This window comes from Takifugu rubripes, chromosome 19, assembly GCF_901000725.2.
Source record: "Takifugu rubripes chromosome 19, fTakRub1.2, whole genome shotgun sequence".
Classification (NCBI taxonomy): Eukaryota; Metazoa; Chordata; class Actinopteri; order Tetraodontiformes; family Tetraodontidae; genus Takifugu; species Takifugu rubripes.
The window spans coordinates 15,754,480-15,773,026 of record NC_042303.1 but is presented as its reverse complement, the minus strand read 5'-3'; the positions used below and the strand labels follow the sequence as shown (position 1 = coordinate 15,773,026).

Sequence of the window (18,547 nt, the reverse complement as noted above, 5' to 3'; positions counted from 1 at the left end):
CATATCTTGGTGGGCAATGATGCAATATATATTAAATAACTGCAGTGTCTGTGTCGTGTTGCAAATTAGGCTGTTTTTTTTTTGTTGTTTTCTTTTTTTAGAAAAAGTTACTTTATTATCTGACTGCGGCGTAGTGTAATTGGATGAGGCGTTTACGTCCCAAAATCGGTCCAGGAATTATAGCTACTAAGTGACCAATAAAGGTCGTATTCGCATGGAACTGTATAGAACACTTGGAATTCTGTATGTCTGACTGTAATGCCGCCTCAGTGACAATTAAAAGCAATAAAAAAGTCTTGTTACAGGTGTGAAAAATAGTAGCCTTTATTTTCCAGTGGTAGTATTTACAGGGTGGTGTAGGTCTTGGTAATGTGTCAAAAAACACTGTAAAGACGAAAAACATATACACATCTTGGCAAAGAAAGTGGAACCAGTTACCAACAGACATGGGGAAATCAAAACGATTAATAATTTAGGTTGTGCAGTTCTAAGGAATGAGATTTAAGCATCCAGTGAGAAAACATATACTTTCACAATCATGTGCCCTGCTTAATCATTTAAATGAGTAACAAATATAGTTCTAGAATTACTCAATAAACATTACAAAATCAGAGGAACAATAGATTTTCATTGAACAACACAAAGAATAAAATAATAGAAAATATTATTACAGCAAAACGAGAAGCTCCAAATTAAATTGAGATGACGTGGTCTGGTTGATATTAGCTATAGCAACTCTTGATATAGCCTGTATATCACATGTAATTGTCATCACATGGGAACAATTGTTTACTAGGTTCTGTGCCAAAAATTGTTGGTATAATTACTACGGTACATTGGAATTGTCCCATTTAAATAATGTAATAACAGGAAACCCTTTGAAGACATTTCACCAGGAAAATACACGCAACTGTAAAAATGAACAGTTTAACACAACTTTATGGTTTACTGTGTTGGTTCTGATGGACAAGCTGTACCTGCCGTCACCACAGCCCAACAGACGCCGAGATTATTGACGATACATTTGGTTTCCGATACTGTAAGCTCTTCATAAATAATAATGATGACGGACTTAAGCTTTGACAAATACTTTCTTTAGCATTGATATACAAACGATGCAACAAAATATAAATACCATGCAGACGGACAACCCCGACATTCATTAAATTAGAAGTAATGTTTTGTGTATGAATTTTACTGTTGTGACGGTGCGGGCTGATAAAGGAATTGGCCAAGTCTTATGTGTCTGACACTCTCTCCTGGAACCAAAGTGCGTAAAAGACAATGCAAAAGGAAGTGAAACTGAGCAAAACATTAAGAGAAGAACATTGAATCCAAATCTCTTTTTTCCAAGCCTATAAAAGGGAAACGCTGTAATCCATATTAAAAACAATAGAAAACACCAAGCCTTAAACCTCCACATCACTCAACAATATACATGTTCTAGCCTGTTTTATAATTGTATTTAATCACATAAGGAATCTTCTTTTGACATTAAATGCTCATTAATTACTGCAAAATAGTTGTATTTGATAAAATGTTTGTGGGTATTTTATTTAATTTCAAAGGGAGGGTGGCTTTTTCATTTGGAATCAAATGGCGTTCAAGTTAAAAACTCACTAAAATAGAAGCCAAATTCACGTCTCCCTCATTTTATGGATGAGAACAAATAGTGAAAGGACGGAAGGAACAGGATGTGGGGTTTATCCCTGATGTCGCCAGGCCCTCCAGAGGTGAATGGCGGCAGGCACTTGAATGTCACGGTTCTGTGATGAGTATTCGTGAAGACAGGTGGTGGAGAAGAGAATAAACTCATCTCTTTCAAAAGTGTCCCGAGAGAAACAAATAATGGAAGAAGCGGAACCTCCTCCTCATGATTCCATCTCCTCTCCATCAAATGACGGCGGAACAAAGCTGAGTACCTCCTCGTAGGTTAACCCTGTGAGACACCAACAATGTGAGGTCACATAATTTCTGGGTGACATTTATGATATAATGCTGTATTAAAGTATTTCTCTCCAGATTCCTTCCATTTTTGAGTCTGTAACCCCTAAACAGAATTCCTCATCAACTTACTTTTCCATTCCTCAATTGCTAGCTCCCGGCTCTCAAAGCTTTGGTCGTACGGATCAGCTTCAGGCTCGTCATCTGGATCGTGGTACTGGGAAAAGTAGGGGTGGGCCAGAGCTTTAGATGCCGTGATCCGCTTGTCAGTGTCCAGCACCAGCATTTTCTCCAGCAGGTCCACAGCTTGGAAGGCAGAGAGAAGAGAGGAGCGATGACAATAGAATCACGCCACCACTAGGGGGAGGCAGTGAGCTTTTAGTAATGAGGAAGATGGATTACCGAGAGGATTGGCGCCAATAAATACATCAGCAAAGTTCCTCTTGGGCATGTGCGGAAGGGATTTAATGTAGTTCCTCGCCTGTGGGACAGAAGGTCAAAAATGAACTTGAAGCAAAAAACATTGAGTATACTGGCAATCATTTGCACACACGTGTAAACTGATGGAAAGACCAGTATAGCATGCTTCAATTTAACAATAGCCCAAATCTGCGATAACAGTGTGCCGTCATATTCAGAATCAGTGTGTTGCCACAGAAAAGCTCGTCAGAATGCACTGGCAAAGCACCCTGGGAAGTCTTACTGAGACAAACACAGTGAGTCAGAGAGTAAAAAGGGGGAGTGAGTAGAGTGAGAGCAAAGGTTGATACGCTGACAGAGCACACAGTAAAAATGATTAAATAAGATTCAAAATGTCTGTCTGTAAATAGGGCCACAAGTGCTGGCTGGTGGTCTGCTTCCGGGGTAGCCTGATTAAAAGCACTCGTGATGGTTTTAACCAGGCTGTGGAGGCAGGAAAACATGTCTCACCTCATGGCTGGGCATCCTGCTTATGAGGGAGGCTGGGGGGGTCCCGGTCAGGCGCATTATCTGCTGCAGTTGGTTTATGTCTAAGGCTTCCGAGTTAAGGGGCATCGTGACACGGAGGTCAAAAGGCATGAGATGGTTAGGGCAGTTCGGGAGGTTTGTGAGGAGGGGTGGGCCCCGTGGTGAGAGGGAAGTGATTTCTGAGCTTTGGATGATGGATTATCTTCATTTGTGAATGCTAAATCTCGGCCCTGGACATTGGGCGATTAGGAGACTTTTGTAGTTTATAGCACATGTTGGAAAGAAAGCACAAAAGCAAAACAAAGCCATTAGGAAAACACACAAAGGTCCAAATAGGTGCAGCTTGTGGAGTAACATCGAGTCTGTCTGAGATGCAACGCAAGCACAGGAAGGAGAGGGCAGAGTGACAGAACGGAGCAGGATGGTTCGTGACACTCACAGAATCTGACGACATTTTCGTCATAAGCTCAGGGCCTGGATTCCCAACCAGCAACATAATACGGTTCAACTGATCAATGTCTAGCACACTCGCATGAAGGAAAACAAAGGAGGGGGGGGGTTGTTGGATATGGAGACAATGGTCAAATTTGCCATCAGATCTCAAGATATTATTTTGCCCACTTTAAAACTGAGGTAGCACATTAGTGCAACACTGCTATTTTTATAAAGAGCAACAGTTATTTTTTCTTTAAAAAAAGGGCTATAGTGTGATATTTATTTAAAAAGGGAATCACAACTGATGTAAAAATAAAAAAAAAAGCTGTCTAAAATTCATCTGCATTCTGGCATCTTTTGCTTTTGCCATCGTACAAAGGAAGCTTTGTGGGAGGGAAACAGGAAGGAGGACTGCATCTCGGAGAAGCAGTGGGCAGCTCTGAATCATACATCACAGGGGAATCCTATCACAAGAACACACACACACACAGACACACCCTCCACTCTTCTGGACTCCAGCTCACTATCAGTGATGTGAGTCATCTTAAAGTGCCTAAATTGGGTTTCTGATCAACAGGAGCAGAGAGATACTGCCCCATAAACTTCAACACAATAAGAAAAAGTTACCTTTTCCATCTCTATCTATACAGTACAGTTCAAACCCAAAGAGCGGTGGAAGGATACGGTCTGTCCCAGGGAAGAGTGTCCGTCCAGTGAGAAGTTCAGCCATGATACAGCCCACTGACCAAATGTCCACTATTTTATTCAATGGAGGAAAAATACAACTTAGTACGCACATTACATGTGATTTGGGTATATAAAATATAGCAGAGAACTGCTGCATGTACCCGTCATGTTGTAGTGCATCCAGTTGAGCATGATCTCTGGAGCTCGGTACCACCGCGTGGCGACATAACCGGTCATTTCATCATCTGTGTGCCGTGCCAGACCGAAATCCAGGATCTGTGCAACGGACAGCATTTTGTTTAAAACAGTAGATGTGGGGAAAGTATAATAAACAGCCTTAAAATGTCACATTAACATAAATCACACTTAGTGCACAATGTTTATTCCTCACCTTGAGTTCACAATCTTCATTGACAGCCAGATTACTGGGTTTTAGGTCCTGAAGTGAAAGGAAAAAGTAAAGATACACACAGATATAAACTGATAGTCATAGGCACTGGTGTGTTAGTTTGACCCTCTGATGGTGAGTAAAGTTTAAGACACTTTAAACAGCATGAGACGTGTCATTACTCACTCTGTGGATGATGTCTGCAGAATGGATGTACTGTAGGGAGACAAAAGAGTAATAATAATTACAGTTTGGTGTAAACAGTAAAGGTGTGCATGGTGGTTAGATAGATGCCAAAATAAACATGTAAAAGGTGACGTTCTCTCAGGGTTGACTGACCTTTAAACCTCTTAGAATCTGGTAGATGAGGAACTGGACGTGATCGTCCGTCAGCTTCTGACACTTGACGATGTTGTTGAGGTCCGCTCCCATTAGGTGTGTCACTAAATATCTACAAATCACAAAGAGCAGCCCATCACAGCCTCGCTCCCAGCATCTCTTGACTCATGAAATGCAAAAAAGCCACTGCAGTTTAGACATTATCTACGGGTGTGGCTCCGTCTATAAAAAACAAAGGGTCTGACTTTAACACTGAAGTGGGTTGAGAAGAGGGAAAATAGATGTACAGCCGCAGAAATTTCTTTTGAAGTTCAATTGTTAAAAATTTAAAAATAACATGACCTAAACGGCTGCCAAAATAACATTATTTTTGATAACGTCTCCAGGCCAAACCTGCAGCTGATACCGATAAAAATCCTCAGACCACCAGAGACAAGTCAGATTGTCTCTGTACATCTTGTTGCTATTATCCTTCTTGCCCAACTTCAGCACTTTGGTGTTTGGGTGTTCCAGCACAACAGTGACGTCATTCCATAAACCAAATTCAAGGACACCGATATTCAGTGCATGCACGCAGACACTGCGTCCCAAACAGCAGATGGCTGTTGCCTTGGAGACCAGCAGTGATGTGTGCAGCTTGTGTATTCCCCTCTGCTCACATTGGTGGAAGACACCACTTACTAGACTTGCATGAGATAAGAGTTCTGATGTGTTTCTAAGAGGGCAGGGTGGGTGTGTGTGTCTGTGTGTGTTTGTGTGTAAATGACGAGGGAAATTAGGAGAGATGTGATGGAGGACAGTAAAAAGAAAAACAGACTTACACGTCAGTAAATTCTTTTAAGCTTGTCGCCGGTGTGAATACATCTAATAGACCAATAACCTGCAATAAAACAGACATTAATTGTTAGAAATGAATGAAAAATTACCAGCAGAGTGTGTTTACCACCTTCAATATACATAATGTGTTATACTTTTATAACAATTTATGGAATCTCATTGCAATCTTATAAAAAAAAAAGCCTAATCTCATCACGTGTGGGTGCACCAACACCATATTTAGTATATATAAAGTAAAGCTGGTCCACAGGCTGGTGCCAGAACCCCTCACCAGTGCCCTGAACCAGCCGGAGGTGGGCAGGTAGTGACAGGGGAGAAAAAGAATTGAGGCCCGCCCACACAGCCACAATCTCACAGCTGATTGGTGGGATGAAGCCACAGCAAACAGCTGATTGGTTCACTCGTGTTTTCCAAAAATCAAACCCGAAAGAGTCTCCTGGCAACAGTGTGAACAGCTTCTCTCTTTGGAAAGCACAGGCAGATGTTAAAACACTGATGAATTAAGAACAAAAATGAACCGCTTTATGCAATAATCCTGGCTGTGATGAAAGAGGCTCATTCCCACCTTCTAATGTGAGCATTTATACATTATTTTATTGCAATAAAACCGATTTTCATATGCAGGAATAAAATATGTATAACTCTATAATATGTTGTCTGTGTAAATTCTCAGTCATCCAGGTCATTGTATCCAAGGTAGTTTTCTCTGTCAACTGGACTGGGTTTCTTCTCTTGAAGACGTTTCGCCTTCTATCCAGAATATAATATGTTTTAATAATAATATGTTTACATCCATTTAAGGAACATGTCCCTTAAATATTTTCTTTCCCTGAAAAAAGGCCTGTGCAGAAAGCAGGCTCTGGAAGAAATTGTGTGAAATATTCATATGAAGTGAAATCCTCAGCGGTTATACAATCGCTGGTATCTGTCCAGTGTTAAAGCACGATCATTTTGTGATCCGAGAGTGAAACCGAAGCTTCCCAGCCCCTGCTGGCTGCCTATACTGGAGAAAGAACCAGACACCCCACTCACTCATCAGCAAAGCTCTCATAACAAGCTGATACTGGCCCTTACAATAGACAACAGCGTACAGAGCCAAACCTCTACAATGTAAACTACCCCCTTTTCCCCAGGAGAGCGCTCAATGCCAGCAGAAATTTCTGGTTTTTACTCACTGTCACGCACGCCATTCACAGGTAAACTGGTTCCTAGGCAGTTCCCAGAAACACAATGTCTGCACTTCACCATGAAAATCAATAACTACCAATACAGCAATATAACATAAGAAAAGAGGATCCACTCTATGTGCTGAAAGCAGGAATCAGGAAGTGTATGAAACAGAAGACTAAACAACATCTGACACAAAACCAAAAGACTGTCACGGCTTGAAATGACAAAAATCCCACCACAGTAACATGATGACATGCAGATGACAGGGTGCAGATGGTGCCGAGACCCTTGATGAAAACTGGTGACTCTCTGCTAAACAAACTGCAAACCTGCAGGGAAAATTCTTCCAGCAGGCCGTCGCACTCACAACACAACCCCCTCCCTGTGCTGCTGAAGACCAGTACACTAATGTGTTCATGCCGCCACACCTGAAACAGTGTTGCCATTGCATAACTGCACCCACAATGTTTTGGTTCTCTTCTTCAGACCCTGGGGGGAAGTGTTCAGTTCCAACTTTTAACCCCTTAAAAATGAATTTATCGTAACACTGCATGCCTCATGAATCTCAGTGGGATTTTAAGATCATGCAAACTCCAAAGCGGTGCAGCGTTGTTGTACAGCGGTGGTGAAACTAGCCGTTTTAGCGAGTCTTGTGCAAAGTGCAATGTACACACACGCAGAACTTGCTTAAGAGCTTAAGAACAAATACGCACACGCAGAGTGAGCTGAGGCCTCGAGGAGAGCCACTTACATTCTCGTGCTTCATGTGTTTGAGCAGCCGCAGCTCCCTGTACGTTCTCTTTGCGTGGATGATGGACTGGAAGGGCCTGGAGAGCTTTTTCACTGCTACCCTTAAGCCCGCCTTCACGTCAAACGCTGAGCTGCAAAACACAATGAAAGTGGTTCAAATAAGAAAAAAAGAGGGCATTAATATGCTTAAAATGAAACTGTTTTCCTTAATTTGACCTTTAGGGTTTCACAAGACGGCACGTAAGCAGACACGACCATGCAAACAAAACAAATAATTGCATTACACAATCTTCTGGTTTCGCTTCGTATTATTGTGTGCAGGTTTGGGCTGTACGGGGAAACTTTACTGAGGGGTTTGGTTCAGATCAGCAGCATTGAGGAAAGAACCCGCTGTGTGCATGTGTGGGGGGGGGGTGGAATTGGCAGAACAACTGTTGTGGGCTATTATGTGCTCAGAAAAACACCCTTGCTGCTGTTGACAAAAGGCTGCAAATAATTTTGATTTGATGACGCAGTGACAGGAATCTTTGTGTTGACGATTTATGTGGCAGGGACATCTTTCATTCTAGTTTAACCATCACACACCTTCCATGGTGGTGCCCTGAATAAAATATAATTTTCATTCCATTTTCTTTTGGGTCACTGAATAGTTTCTTGCCCTCTGGGACCCCCTTCAGCAAACCAATAAGACAAATATTGGTCATTTACATATTCCAAGAAATGCAGAGCCGTAGGATGTTGTGTTGGAAAGGCTCACTAATTCAAACTGTAGAGCCTTAAATATCCGGACGCCCGTGTCATTATTAAAACCTTGATTTAAAGACAGGCAGCACACACCCGTAAAATCTAGATAATGGTAGGTTTTTAATCTTAATAGCACCAGAGATAATCTTCCACACCCAGAGTACTTCTTTATTTTCCCATCTTGCAGAACAACTTCTGTATGTATGTGCAGGCTGGTAAGGGAAGCCTGCAGTGAGTCACCTCCAAGTGAGCAAAGATGCAAGTACAAACGTGTCTCCAACAGGCGCTGATGCAGCATGATGTACAATTACATAGTAATAAATGTGAGCGCAAGAAGAAATCTGATATAATGAATAAACTCTCCTGCATCTGTGCTATTTCACATTTTACATCACAAGGAAGATTCCTTATCAGGGTTTGACATGTGGGTATGTTTACATTGCAGGAACAATAAAAGAATAAGGTTGCAAACAAAATGATGTGTTTATGAGGCCATGGGCAGGCTGCGAGATGAAGAGACCTGTTATAGTTAAAAGCCCGGTGGGGAAAAGGATCCTTTTTGCATTAAATGGATATAAAGAGTGTGAGATTTGAGATATCATGGCTCTTTTTTTACTTGTTGCCATGGTGAATGTAGTACTCAAGATCCATTGATGTTGGCTTTTTTTAGTTGAGAACTAAGAGTGAACCAACTGAGAGATGACTCAACTCAAATCAGCAGTTCTGGAACCATAACCCAGAGGTGTTCATGCTTCTGACTAAAATGGGCCATGAAATGATTCAAGAAAAAGCCCACTTTAAAGGAATAAAACACCCTTAAATGGCATCCAAGGAAACCCAAGTTTACACAGGAGAAGCAATGATAAGCTCTCGTTTGTGCACACCAGATTTTAATTAAATTACCAATCTGCTGTTTATAAGACCATGCAATTTTCCAACGTGCTTTTGTTGACAGAGCAAGTAAGCAAACACTCCCCCCACCTCATCCCACACACGCAACTCTCTGTTTCGTAGCAGTTGGGAATAAAATGTCAACAGACACCAGGTTTGGTCTCCAGCAGAGCTGACATAATTTGCACGGGCTGAATCAAAACTCAAGTGTCATGATATGCATAAACGGTCCGGGTTTAACAGGACACGCAGCAATCGTAAATGCCTTCTTCCTGCACTCAGCCTGAACAGAGCCCATCAACACGGACCATAGAGGCAACGACCATCCTACCTTCTATTTGATGATGTTTAAGGAGAGACACTTCAATTATATTGAGGACAATCATTGAACGAAATGTTGAAAAAAACCTTAATAGGATGAGTGACAGAGACAGAATACCAGCAGACCAACAGTCATGAGACGTCCGAGTACAGAATGTACCAGAGGGATTTAGGGTTTTAAGATGCCCATGTGGCTTTCACGACCTATTTACAATGCCTCATGTTCAGCTTAGAAATAAAATCACGGGGAAAAAATAATCAATAGAGTGGAAATAAGTAAAAGAATTGAAACCGTCACCTATGTGTTGCACAGGATTTGAGCCGTCAAGCAGCCACTTCTACTAAATTCTTTCTATTGAGGACATGGCGCGTAATACTGGCACAGACTTATTTCCTGTTTTACATCGATATGATGATCAGATGTTTGTGGCTAATGGAGCTACAACCAGCTGTTCTCCATACGCAGTAATGCCACTGCCAGTTTCTCACCTGAGCTGCACCACTCAACGTAGATGCACTTAAGAGTGTGAAATTGATTTGCGTGGCACACAACGCAGAAGCTATTCTGAAGATCTCGGTAATCTTATGTGCATACAGTTAAGCTCAGGATTTTAGCTTCATGTTACACATGAGCATAAAATGGGTTCCAACTCTGACACTGCTTTCAGATTGTCCTTCCTTCCGTATATCAGCTTACATTAAACTGTTTCAACTAAGTCTGATCAGAGATTAAAAGGCTGGAGACATGCACATATCATCTTTTATACCAAGATGCACTCTGGTCCTTCACCCTTGCAAAGGAAGGAAATGCAATAGAAAAAAACTCGTATTGACTTTCAAACAGCACTGTCTCTTCTTCTCTATTATGTATTCAGTGCAGATCCCACATTTGTTTGCGTCAAATCCCAGACAACCGTAATAACACCTGTAGGACATAACCTCACAGACATGTGGAATATTTACATCTTATCAAGTAAAGCTGGAAGGTGTGAAAGCGATCTACCCTACCGACAGTAGGCTCGAAGCGCACTTTGACGATGCTGTGGTGACTAAAAGGTGTTGGGAGCTCTACCTAACCCCGGGGCTGTGACTCACAACGGGTGACATCATTCCGGAATCAACATCCTCAGCGGACAGACTTCTATAGAAATCCTTTACCATCCACGATGGGGCCTACTTTCCGAAAACCACGTGATCACGTGCTCTGCGGGCTGCACTCAGCCAGAAATGCATAATGCAGGACAAAGCTGCGGGACAACAATACTCCAGTAACTGGGTGTTAGCTGAGCCCAGTTGTGCGTTGTTGTTTTGGGGTTATTTTTTAAGTACATCCCATCATCAGAGGCACAAGATGACGCAAGCACAGGCATGTCACTGGTCTGCTCCTCTCCAGGGACGCTGACCAACAACTTCCAAATAAAACCCACCTTTCTGTGCATTATGACCTCGATTCCAGTACAATGTGGGACAGAAATGGTCCCCGCGCTTAATAGATATGGGCTGCAGGCAGGATTTTAGACAGATAGCAACAGGAATGCGCACAAAAACAACATTAATCCCCACCCACACACCACCCTGACATACGCGACAAAAAAAGCAGACTAGTGAAAAAAAAAAGATCCAACTCTGCAAACGCCCGAGCTTCGCGTAAAAGATCAACTCTGCAAACGCACGTTTGAGCAAAAGACAACGTCTTTTGACAACTCCGACAGGCCTCTGTGGGCAGCAAAACCCGTTCGGTCGTTGTGCAATGCTCCACATGAATACTCTGCAAAAGCCACATACCATACAGATCCGTAGGCACCGGAGCCGACGGGAGACAGGTTCTGGTAGCGTTCTGGGACCTCCCATATGGTTTTGTTGAGCTCCTGTCGATAAAAAGTGGGTCTCTCGTTCTGCGACATTCTTGCAGGTTTACAAGCCGCGCAACGACGAAACAAGGCAGCGGAAACTTCTGCCTTCTTTCCCCGTGTAGCAGGACGCGCTAAAGGTCCCGACTAAAGAACGTCCGTCACCCTCTCTTGCAACCCAGCTGCGGATATGCAAAAGCGTTTCCACCTCCGTATGCACCGACTGGACTCCCTCTACCCGCCGTTCTACCTCCAGGGAGTTCCGATCTGGACGCGTCGTCGCTGTAAAATTCGCCCAGTTCTGAGCTCACTTTGGCAGGCGCGCGCTGAGGCATGAACGCGTACGCTCTGTCGTCGTCGCGTAATCTCGCGAGAACTGGGCCAGGAGCCCCCCCCCCGTAGGAATCTCCCCGGTGGTCACCAAACGCGTCTCACCAGGCATGATAACGTACCTCAATTAGGCGACATGTTAAGAGCACAAAATTCCACTATTGTTCACTGTAAAAATATCAAGGTGAACCACAAACACACCGGCTATAAACAAGGTAATTACAAGTTAAATGCCAAAGTCTCATCGCCTCTTAAGAGTTTATGTTTAAATATAAATAAGCTCTATAATTTGTATCCATTTTCTGCTACTGAGCGTCTCTTGGGTACATTTCTGCTGAAGTAAATGTTATTTATGTCACTTTAACCAGTGTAGTGTGTGATGCATAACAAACAATGCAAACATTGGGGGGAAAAAACACTTGTTTTGTCTTAAACAACAAACACAGGAACATTGTGCTTTCGCTTTTACTCAAAGTCCAGCTGAAATCAAAGTTCTTGTAAAAAATAAGGTGTCAGAATTTGTCCATAATAACATCATATATTACAGATGGCATGAAATAACATCCTTGCTTGGCTTTGATTCTGTCCAAAATCAGAGTTTTACAGTAGTTTGAAATATTAGCCTTCGGTATTTCAACATTTTATCCTGTTACGATATAGTGACATTGTAAGTATACATAGCAAAATAAACGCAACAATGCTAAGTGTGCATTTCACGCTAAAATTTGATTCCAGAAAAAAAACATTGTTGAAAGAAATGGGGGAAAAAAGGAAAGTGCACAAAGCAACAGTTTATCTCAGCTTTATCTTCCCACCATCCTTAACATAAAAATATAGATATTAACAGCATAATTAGGAGCATGAATCTTTCAATTTACATGTAACCTTTGACAATTTTTGTCATATCTTTTGCCAAATATATACAACTAAGCTAATGGTTATACACAAGCAGAATAAGGTATATTATGTAGGCTATTTCATCTCATGCATTCTTCAAAAGGGATATTTATACGCTTTTGACTGAGAAAACCATTAGAATGATCCTACAGAAAGATACCAGGTCACCCAACAGACACCGTCTTCTATGTAGTAGAGTCACAATGTCCTTAATGCCTGCAGCACATACGTCGTTAGGAGATGATGCTGCAGCCACTCGCCAGAAGGGGACAGCACTGGCCTAGTTTTTTTCCATATGGATTCAATGGGTGTCACCAGTTTTATTAACCCAGGAAGTGTCCCACCACATGGATTAGTATGTAACCACAGAGATGAGCCCATTCCGTGTCCATCCAGTCCTTTGATAATCTGCTATTATCATTTGAGGAAGACAATGTAGAAGGCCATGGCTAAACAGGAAAGTGCCACAGCGATGTGAAGCCGTGATCCAATTACCGCAGCTGAAATAAGAAATAAAAAGCAAAGTGAATTAAAATACTATAAGAGAAAACCCAAATACATTAATTTTCTAATGCTCTACTGTTTTATCATAATGCGTAATCAGCAGGACACAAATTGTTTTTTAAAATCAAAACACTTGACAACTTTCAAAAAATGTAAACGCTACTTTTATTACCCTTTAAGCTTTGCTTATAAGAACCAAGCAGTGGGATCTGTGCGAACCCACCACACACGCAATGTAGAAGTCAAGTGTGTCGTAATTTATTACAATATCGGTTCCGTTACTGGCACTGGTACCTTTGTAGAAGACACCCCACACTCCTTTCTTCTCTGACAGCAGCCAGTTGTTGAGTCGGGGCACCTTTTTGAAGTATGCACAGGTGCAAATGAACAGCAGTCCAAATACCAGGATGCCATCAAAAGAATACACTATAAATAAAAAAAAACAGAGCCATTAGATGAATGTATTGTACACAGTGTAAGAACACAATCAGCTAAATAAAGTAGGACAAAAGTAAAAACAAAGTCGATCCTATATTCGAACAGAGACCTGATGCGAATTATAAACACTCAATCAATATTCGTCCTGTGCTGTTTATGTCTTTATCATAAATGCAGTCTTTACATTAGTGTTCAAATAAGTAGTTGCTATCTAACCTTTGAGATTATATTAAAGTAAAAAAATGAAGGCGTTAAGCCGATATTAAGAGTTATGTACATATTTATTGTCAATAAAAAACCTGTTGTAGGGGAGACATCTGAAAATAAAAACTATTAACCACCAGTACCCTATTAGTCAAAGCTAGTTAGCACTAAACTCTGTAGTCTGTAAACACGATGTCAGTACCAGGCATAATCATTTAATATAATCACTAAAATGAGTCAACTGAGAAAGGTAATATGCAAAGGTGACAGTAACATAACTTATGAGGAATAAGCTGTGCAGTACTTTAGGCCACGTCTACAGCTAGCTTAGCTTCCACATTAGCCTGTCAATAGTAGCTAAACCTAATAACATATCCCGTTCTTCCGAAAATACTCCTCAGGTTGCTGCTTGATTAGCCTACCATTTGTCATATTCGCAGATTGGTCGTTGACAGTATTATAGTGCTGTTTCTTCTTAGCCTTGGCTAGAATCCCATAATGTATGAGAAAGTAGCGAGATTGTCCAGTGCACTTCGCAGTCACTCAGTTGACATTTCCGGCTCCATTGGCGACTTTTTCTTTACGCTTAAATTATGCTACTTTCCAACGAGCGGCGCCAATACTGCCATCTACCGGGCATATGTGGTACAGCAACTGCAGCAGCAACAAAACATTAAAAACGTAAAATCTGTTATTTAAAAATATTTTGGCCTTCAGTGACTATATCAAATGTTTATACTGGCGTTACAGTGTGTTCTGGACTATAATGCAGTTATGTACACTTAACTAAGTATTGAAAAGTGCTGACACAGTTGTTGAATGTGGCCACTCCTTGCACACAACAGAGGGAAGAGCTTCCACCCATGCGGAAATAACCTGACAGCACTTTATAATATTGCCACCTCCACTTCTTCCCTGAAGACCACGACTGATTGAGCATTTTGAGCCATCTCAGGGATCAGCTGTGGTTGAAAGGGGAAACTGATGGCTGTTTGTTTCAGTCAATAATTTATGAAGTCTACAGCATCTTGAAAAAATAGCAACAAGTTTTATATATATTTTACACTTTACTTCCTTCAGTATCTTTGTCCAAAAAAAATTCCATCCAAACAATTGTCTATGTGGCATTTCAAGGTGCATTGTCTTGAATTTAGCCCAATATTCTATATGTATTTAAGGAAACCAGGGTAAACTGTTAACTTCCGTTAATGACATTCTTGTTCAGATCATATGCTCATCCTAGCTGAGAAGGGTCTCAGCCAGGTAAGGCTTCATTAACGCTCACCACTGTCAGGACTCAAACCCATCCTTCAAGTAACTTCAGCTTCACACGGTGCACAATCACAAGAAGGTCAGGCCAGCTATTCAGGATTTCCTCAGGCTGCACTTTTATGGGATCTTACTCATTGATAAAATCTCTCCAGGGCCAAAACAAGATTCTTACTCTAGATTAAAAAAAAGGCAATCTCAGTATTTTAATATCACTCAGCTCCCTTAGATGTCATCAAGCTTTCTAATAAAATCCACCCACCTGTGCATCCAGAGGAAACAATTAAAAAAATCCACACCTTCATTTGATAAATGTGCTCCAGGAGGGAAGTTATGTTGTCTCAGTGATAAAGTTAGGTATAAAGCTTGATTTGATGTGTCCTCAGAGGTTTACTGCCCAGAAGAAAGCTGGAGCTGCAGTCTTGTTCTTCCAGTGTGAATATTTCAGGTCAGAATATTCAGAGGATTTCACAACTTGTGGCCATTTTAAAAGTGAGACTGTAACATTTATTTTAATAAACCATTCAAGGAAACGGATACATGAAAACAAACACTTGGGAGGTGCTGAGTCTGTAAATCAGAACACTGAGAAAACAAGACACGTCATTCACAAAACCATCACATTGGTCACATAACTGTGGCTCTTGTTGCAGCAGAGTTCAGGAGTTTGCACGTCAACACCTACATCAGCCTTTAATAAACTTATACATTTCACAAATGTTAGGAGATATTTCATCCAGAAATCCAAAAATGCAATCAGAATCTACTCACCCCGACATTTACTGTAGACTCTGATTTCACTGGATGAGCGCCACCTTTATTCATCAATTTTCCATCAATTTTCAAGTGAGCAGATGATTGAATGTTCAGGTTTTGGCGTGCTAACCCTCCAAGGACAGAAAAAACAGTCGACACACGATTGACGCTTTAAAAAGTGGCAGCTTGTAATGCTGCAAACAACAAACATGACAAAGCACAAGGAAAATAGCAACTTGAGTACAGTAGGATGACAGCGGAACACCCAAAACTGAGTCACTGTGGTGAACCACACTGCTCATCGACTCCAGATCGGCCTCATCGAGAGCGTGTGACCCCCAATATATCAACCTTTAAATCAGGCTGCTGCCACAATAATAAAAAAGCCTTTTCAAAACAACAGGGAAACATGTAACTGGGTGGACTTTTGAATGTAAACAGTTATAAATAAATTGCATTTTCCTCTCTTTGACTGCATTGTCTCAAATGTAGTCTGACTTCCAATAAATAAACAATAAATAAAACACAAATTAGCAGGTCTTCAGTGGAGACACTAAAATATTCTTGAAACATAACTCGTACTATTCTAGCAAGCCACGTTGTTCAAGATGCACGAGGGGACCAAGTTTGCTACCGACAGGAAAACACTGACAAACGTGGAAACTGCAAAGCTGGGGGACAGTTTAAGACACCAGTATGATATTGGGTTGTTGTTTGTGAGTTGAAGCTACCACTTTATTTCTCCAACAGCTTTCAGTTACTTAACAGAATGCATCATGGGTATTTAGTGTGATTTTACCACTTTTCCCCCACCATTTCTGAGATCATTGAGTGGTGTAAAACATGGAGACCTGGTTTTAAAGAAAATGTATCGGTTATATTTCCTAGATGAACAGGAACAAGACAATAATTAGGGAATACCATCCTTCCTTTGGCAGCACTGTGAGGGGGGCACACTCCAATCATAGACATAGGACAGTCGCAGTTTCACCTCCTCCTTACAGAGCCTCCCATCTCGCTGCAGAGTCTGGTGTTTTTCCAGCATGTCCTCCAAGCTCTGCTTGTGTGTCACCAAATACTTGTTATTGCAACCGCGGGATTTATACTCCGTGTCGAAGCGTGGGTCATGAGTCCGACGCACATTAACCGGGGCCAGCCAGGCTCCCAGAGACACATCCTCACTCTGCCAGGTCTTGAAGTAAGCTGCGTTCAGGTGCACATAATGTACCAAATCAGCAGAGAGTACGTAACCACCGCCCAGAGCGTAGGGCAAGTAATAGTCACAGAGATCCCAAGTACTTTCTCTCCACTTCCCAGCTGTTTTCACTCGACCCCTCCCTGAGAAGAAACCCCAGTACAACTGGTTGGGCTCTTTTAACTTCAGTTCCTCTTTGAGGAGATCCATGCGGGCAAATGTGTCATCATCGGCTTTGAAGACAAATTTAAATTCAACATTCTGGTCCAGCCAGGAGTACATATGAAGCAATTTTAGTGTCAAATTCTCATAAGAATCTCGCAAGTCGGGTAATAAAAGCAGGTCCTTGTGCCTCCCTTGCTCTATGTTTAGATTCTGCAGGTCCTCGTGTGATAACCCTTGAGTTCCCACTACAAACCTGCACAACACATCAGAATCCCTCTTTGCCAACCAAGTACTGCGGATGATACTCCTTCGCTCTGTGTATTTCGGCCCAGTTGTGATGAGGACAACCAGGAACACCGATAAGCCTTTAGCTGTGGAGGGAGCACTACGGTCCTTGACATGGGAGTTCAAGGTCTTTACATGCTGGGCCAGTCCTGGAGGATACTGCTGGCCCTGTTTCAACGTTTCCGAGGTACATTTGGCTAAGAAGACCAAAACTACAGCAAAGCAGCAGAAAATGCTAATCACCACAGCGGTCTTGTGGCGACAGATCAGACGCAACAAATTCATGGTTCCAAGTCTGCAATGAAAACATAAAATATGTTTAGATGAATCAGAATTTTAGTCATTCGAAATGTGACTTATTAAATGACTGAGATAGACACCACCAAACACTTACTATGTACAATAAATGTTCTTTATATTAAAATTTAAAACACATATGACCACAAACTATTTCATGCAGCAAATATTGAATGTGCATCAGCAGCAAAGCAAATTCAGCTAGTATTTGTAATTGTCAATACAAATGGGTTTTACCCCAGACAGCTATATAGTTAGAGTATTAATGTCAAACCCTATCACAATATTCTACAGTTACGTCTAAATAGCATTAATCTAATTTAGAATTACCTGGGCTTATTGCAAAGTGTCTATCCCGTTAGTGTCACAGCCAGAATGGGGCCCAGGTTTGCAGAGCTAAAGCTAGCTACCGAGATTAGACCCTCTGCGCACTTTCCACGCTAACTCCACTCCATGGAGACATACACGAGTTGTTCACATTGCTACCAACGCAAGATGAAAACCGCCAAACCCGCAATCCCACGGGTGCGTTGCACTACGCAGACTGAGCCATGTGCCGACGACTTGATTCAGCCATCGATGTATTTACTTTTGTAAACTACAGAAGTAAACGAATCGTTTGTGTATGTTGTGGCAGTGGCAAAAAGGAAGCGGAAGTGAAGCACCCCAGACCCAGATGCATTTCTGCTGGCGGTGGATAAAATAAACCCTCAAAATGACAATTTTCTGTTTATGTTTTTCACATTATACAAGGAATTTTAAGCACATGAACGAGAGAAACTTAATCTAGTACTTGACGAAACAGAGAAGTATTTTTTGCGTCTTTAACGGAAGAAGAAAATCGTTATTTCACGATAAAGGCGAAAAAGTAGCCATTTGAAATTGAATATGACGTCCACGAAG

General features: G+C 41.6%; 3 protein-coding genes across 5 annotated transcripts; all 3 read right to left on the bottom strand.

The window, feature by feature from the left end:
- Window positions 1–299: 299 nt before the first annotated feature.
- mapk14b (mitogen-activated protein kinase 14b) lies at window positions 300–11,639 on the bottom strand. 2 transcript variants are annotated; one of them, XM_003973610.3, is made up of 12 exons: window positions 11,240–11,639; window positions 7,500–7,629; window positions 5,563–5,621; window positions 4,742–4,853; window positions 4,589–4,618; window positions 4,406–4,453; window positions 4,176–4,290; window positions 4,012–4,083; window positions 3,332–3,411; window positions 2,347–2,425; window positions 2,077–2,250; window positions 300–1,939 (listed from the first exon to the last, which is right to left on the bottom strand). In XM_003973610.3, exons 1-12 carry the CDS (start codon window positions 11,356–11,358, stop codon window positions 1,872–1,874), a joined length of 1,086 nt encoding a protein of 361 aa, XP_003973659.1. In that variant the 5' UTR covers window positions 11,359–11,639; the 3' UTR covers window positions 300–1,871. The 2 variants fall into 2 exon arrangements, with proteins under 2 accessions (XP_003973659.1, XP_003973660.1); XM_003973611.3 differs by lacking the exon at window positions 3,332–3,411 and adding an exon at window positions 2,875–2,954.
- Window positions 11,640–12,036: 397 nt separating this feature from the next.
- tmem167b (transmembrane protein 167B) lies at window positions 12,037–14,268 on the bottom strand. The gene is made up of 3 exons (XM_003973612.3): window positions 14,100–14,268; window positions 13,330–13,461; window positions 12,037–13,031 (listed from the first exon to the last, which is right to left on the bottom strand). The coding sequence occupies exons 1-3, from the start codon at window positions 14,107–14,109 to the stop codon at window positions 12,949–12,951; spliced, it is 225 nt and encodes a 74-aa protein (XP_003973661.1). The 5' UTR covers window positions 14,110–14,268; the 3' UTR covers window positions 12,037–12,948.
- A 1,158-nt stretch (window positions 14,269–15,426) lies between these two features.
- Window positions 15,427–18,381, bottom strand: b3galt6 (UDP-Gal:betaGal beta 1,3-galactosyltransferase polypeptide 6). Of its 2 annotated transcripts, XM_011614226.2 has the most exons (2): window positions 17,975–18,381; window positions 15,427–17,642 (listed from the first exon to the last, which is right to left on the bottom strand). In XM_011614226.2, exon 2 carries the CDS (start codon window positions 17,630–17,632, stop codon window positions 16,613–16,615), a length of 1,020 nt encoding a protein of 339 aa, XP_011612528.1. In that variant the 5' UTR covers window positions 17,633–17,642; window positions 17,975–18,381; the 3' UTR covers window positions 15,427–16,612. The 2 variants fall into 2 exon arrangements, with proteins under 2 accessions (XP_011612528.1, NP_001072087.1); NM_001078619.2 differs by lacking the exon at window positions 17,975–18,381 and having other exon boundaries at window positions 16,548–17,686.
- Between the last annotated feature and the right edge of the window lie 166 nt (window positions 18,382–18,547).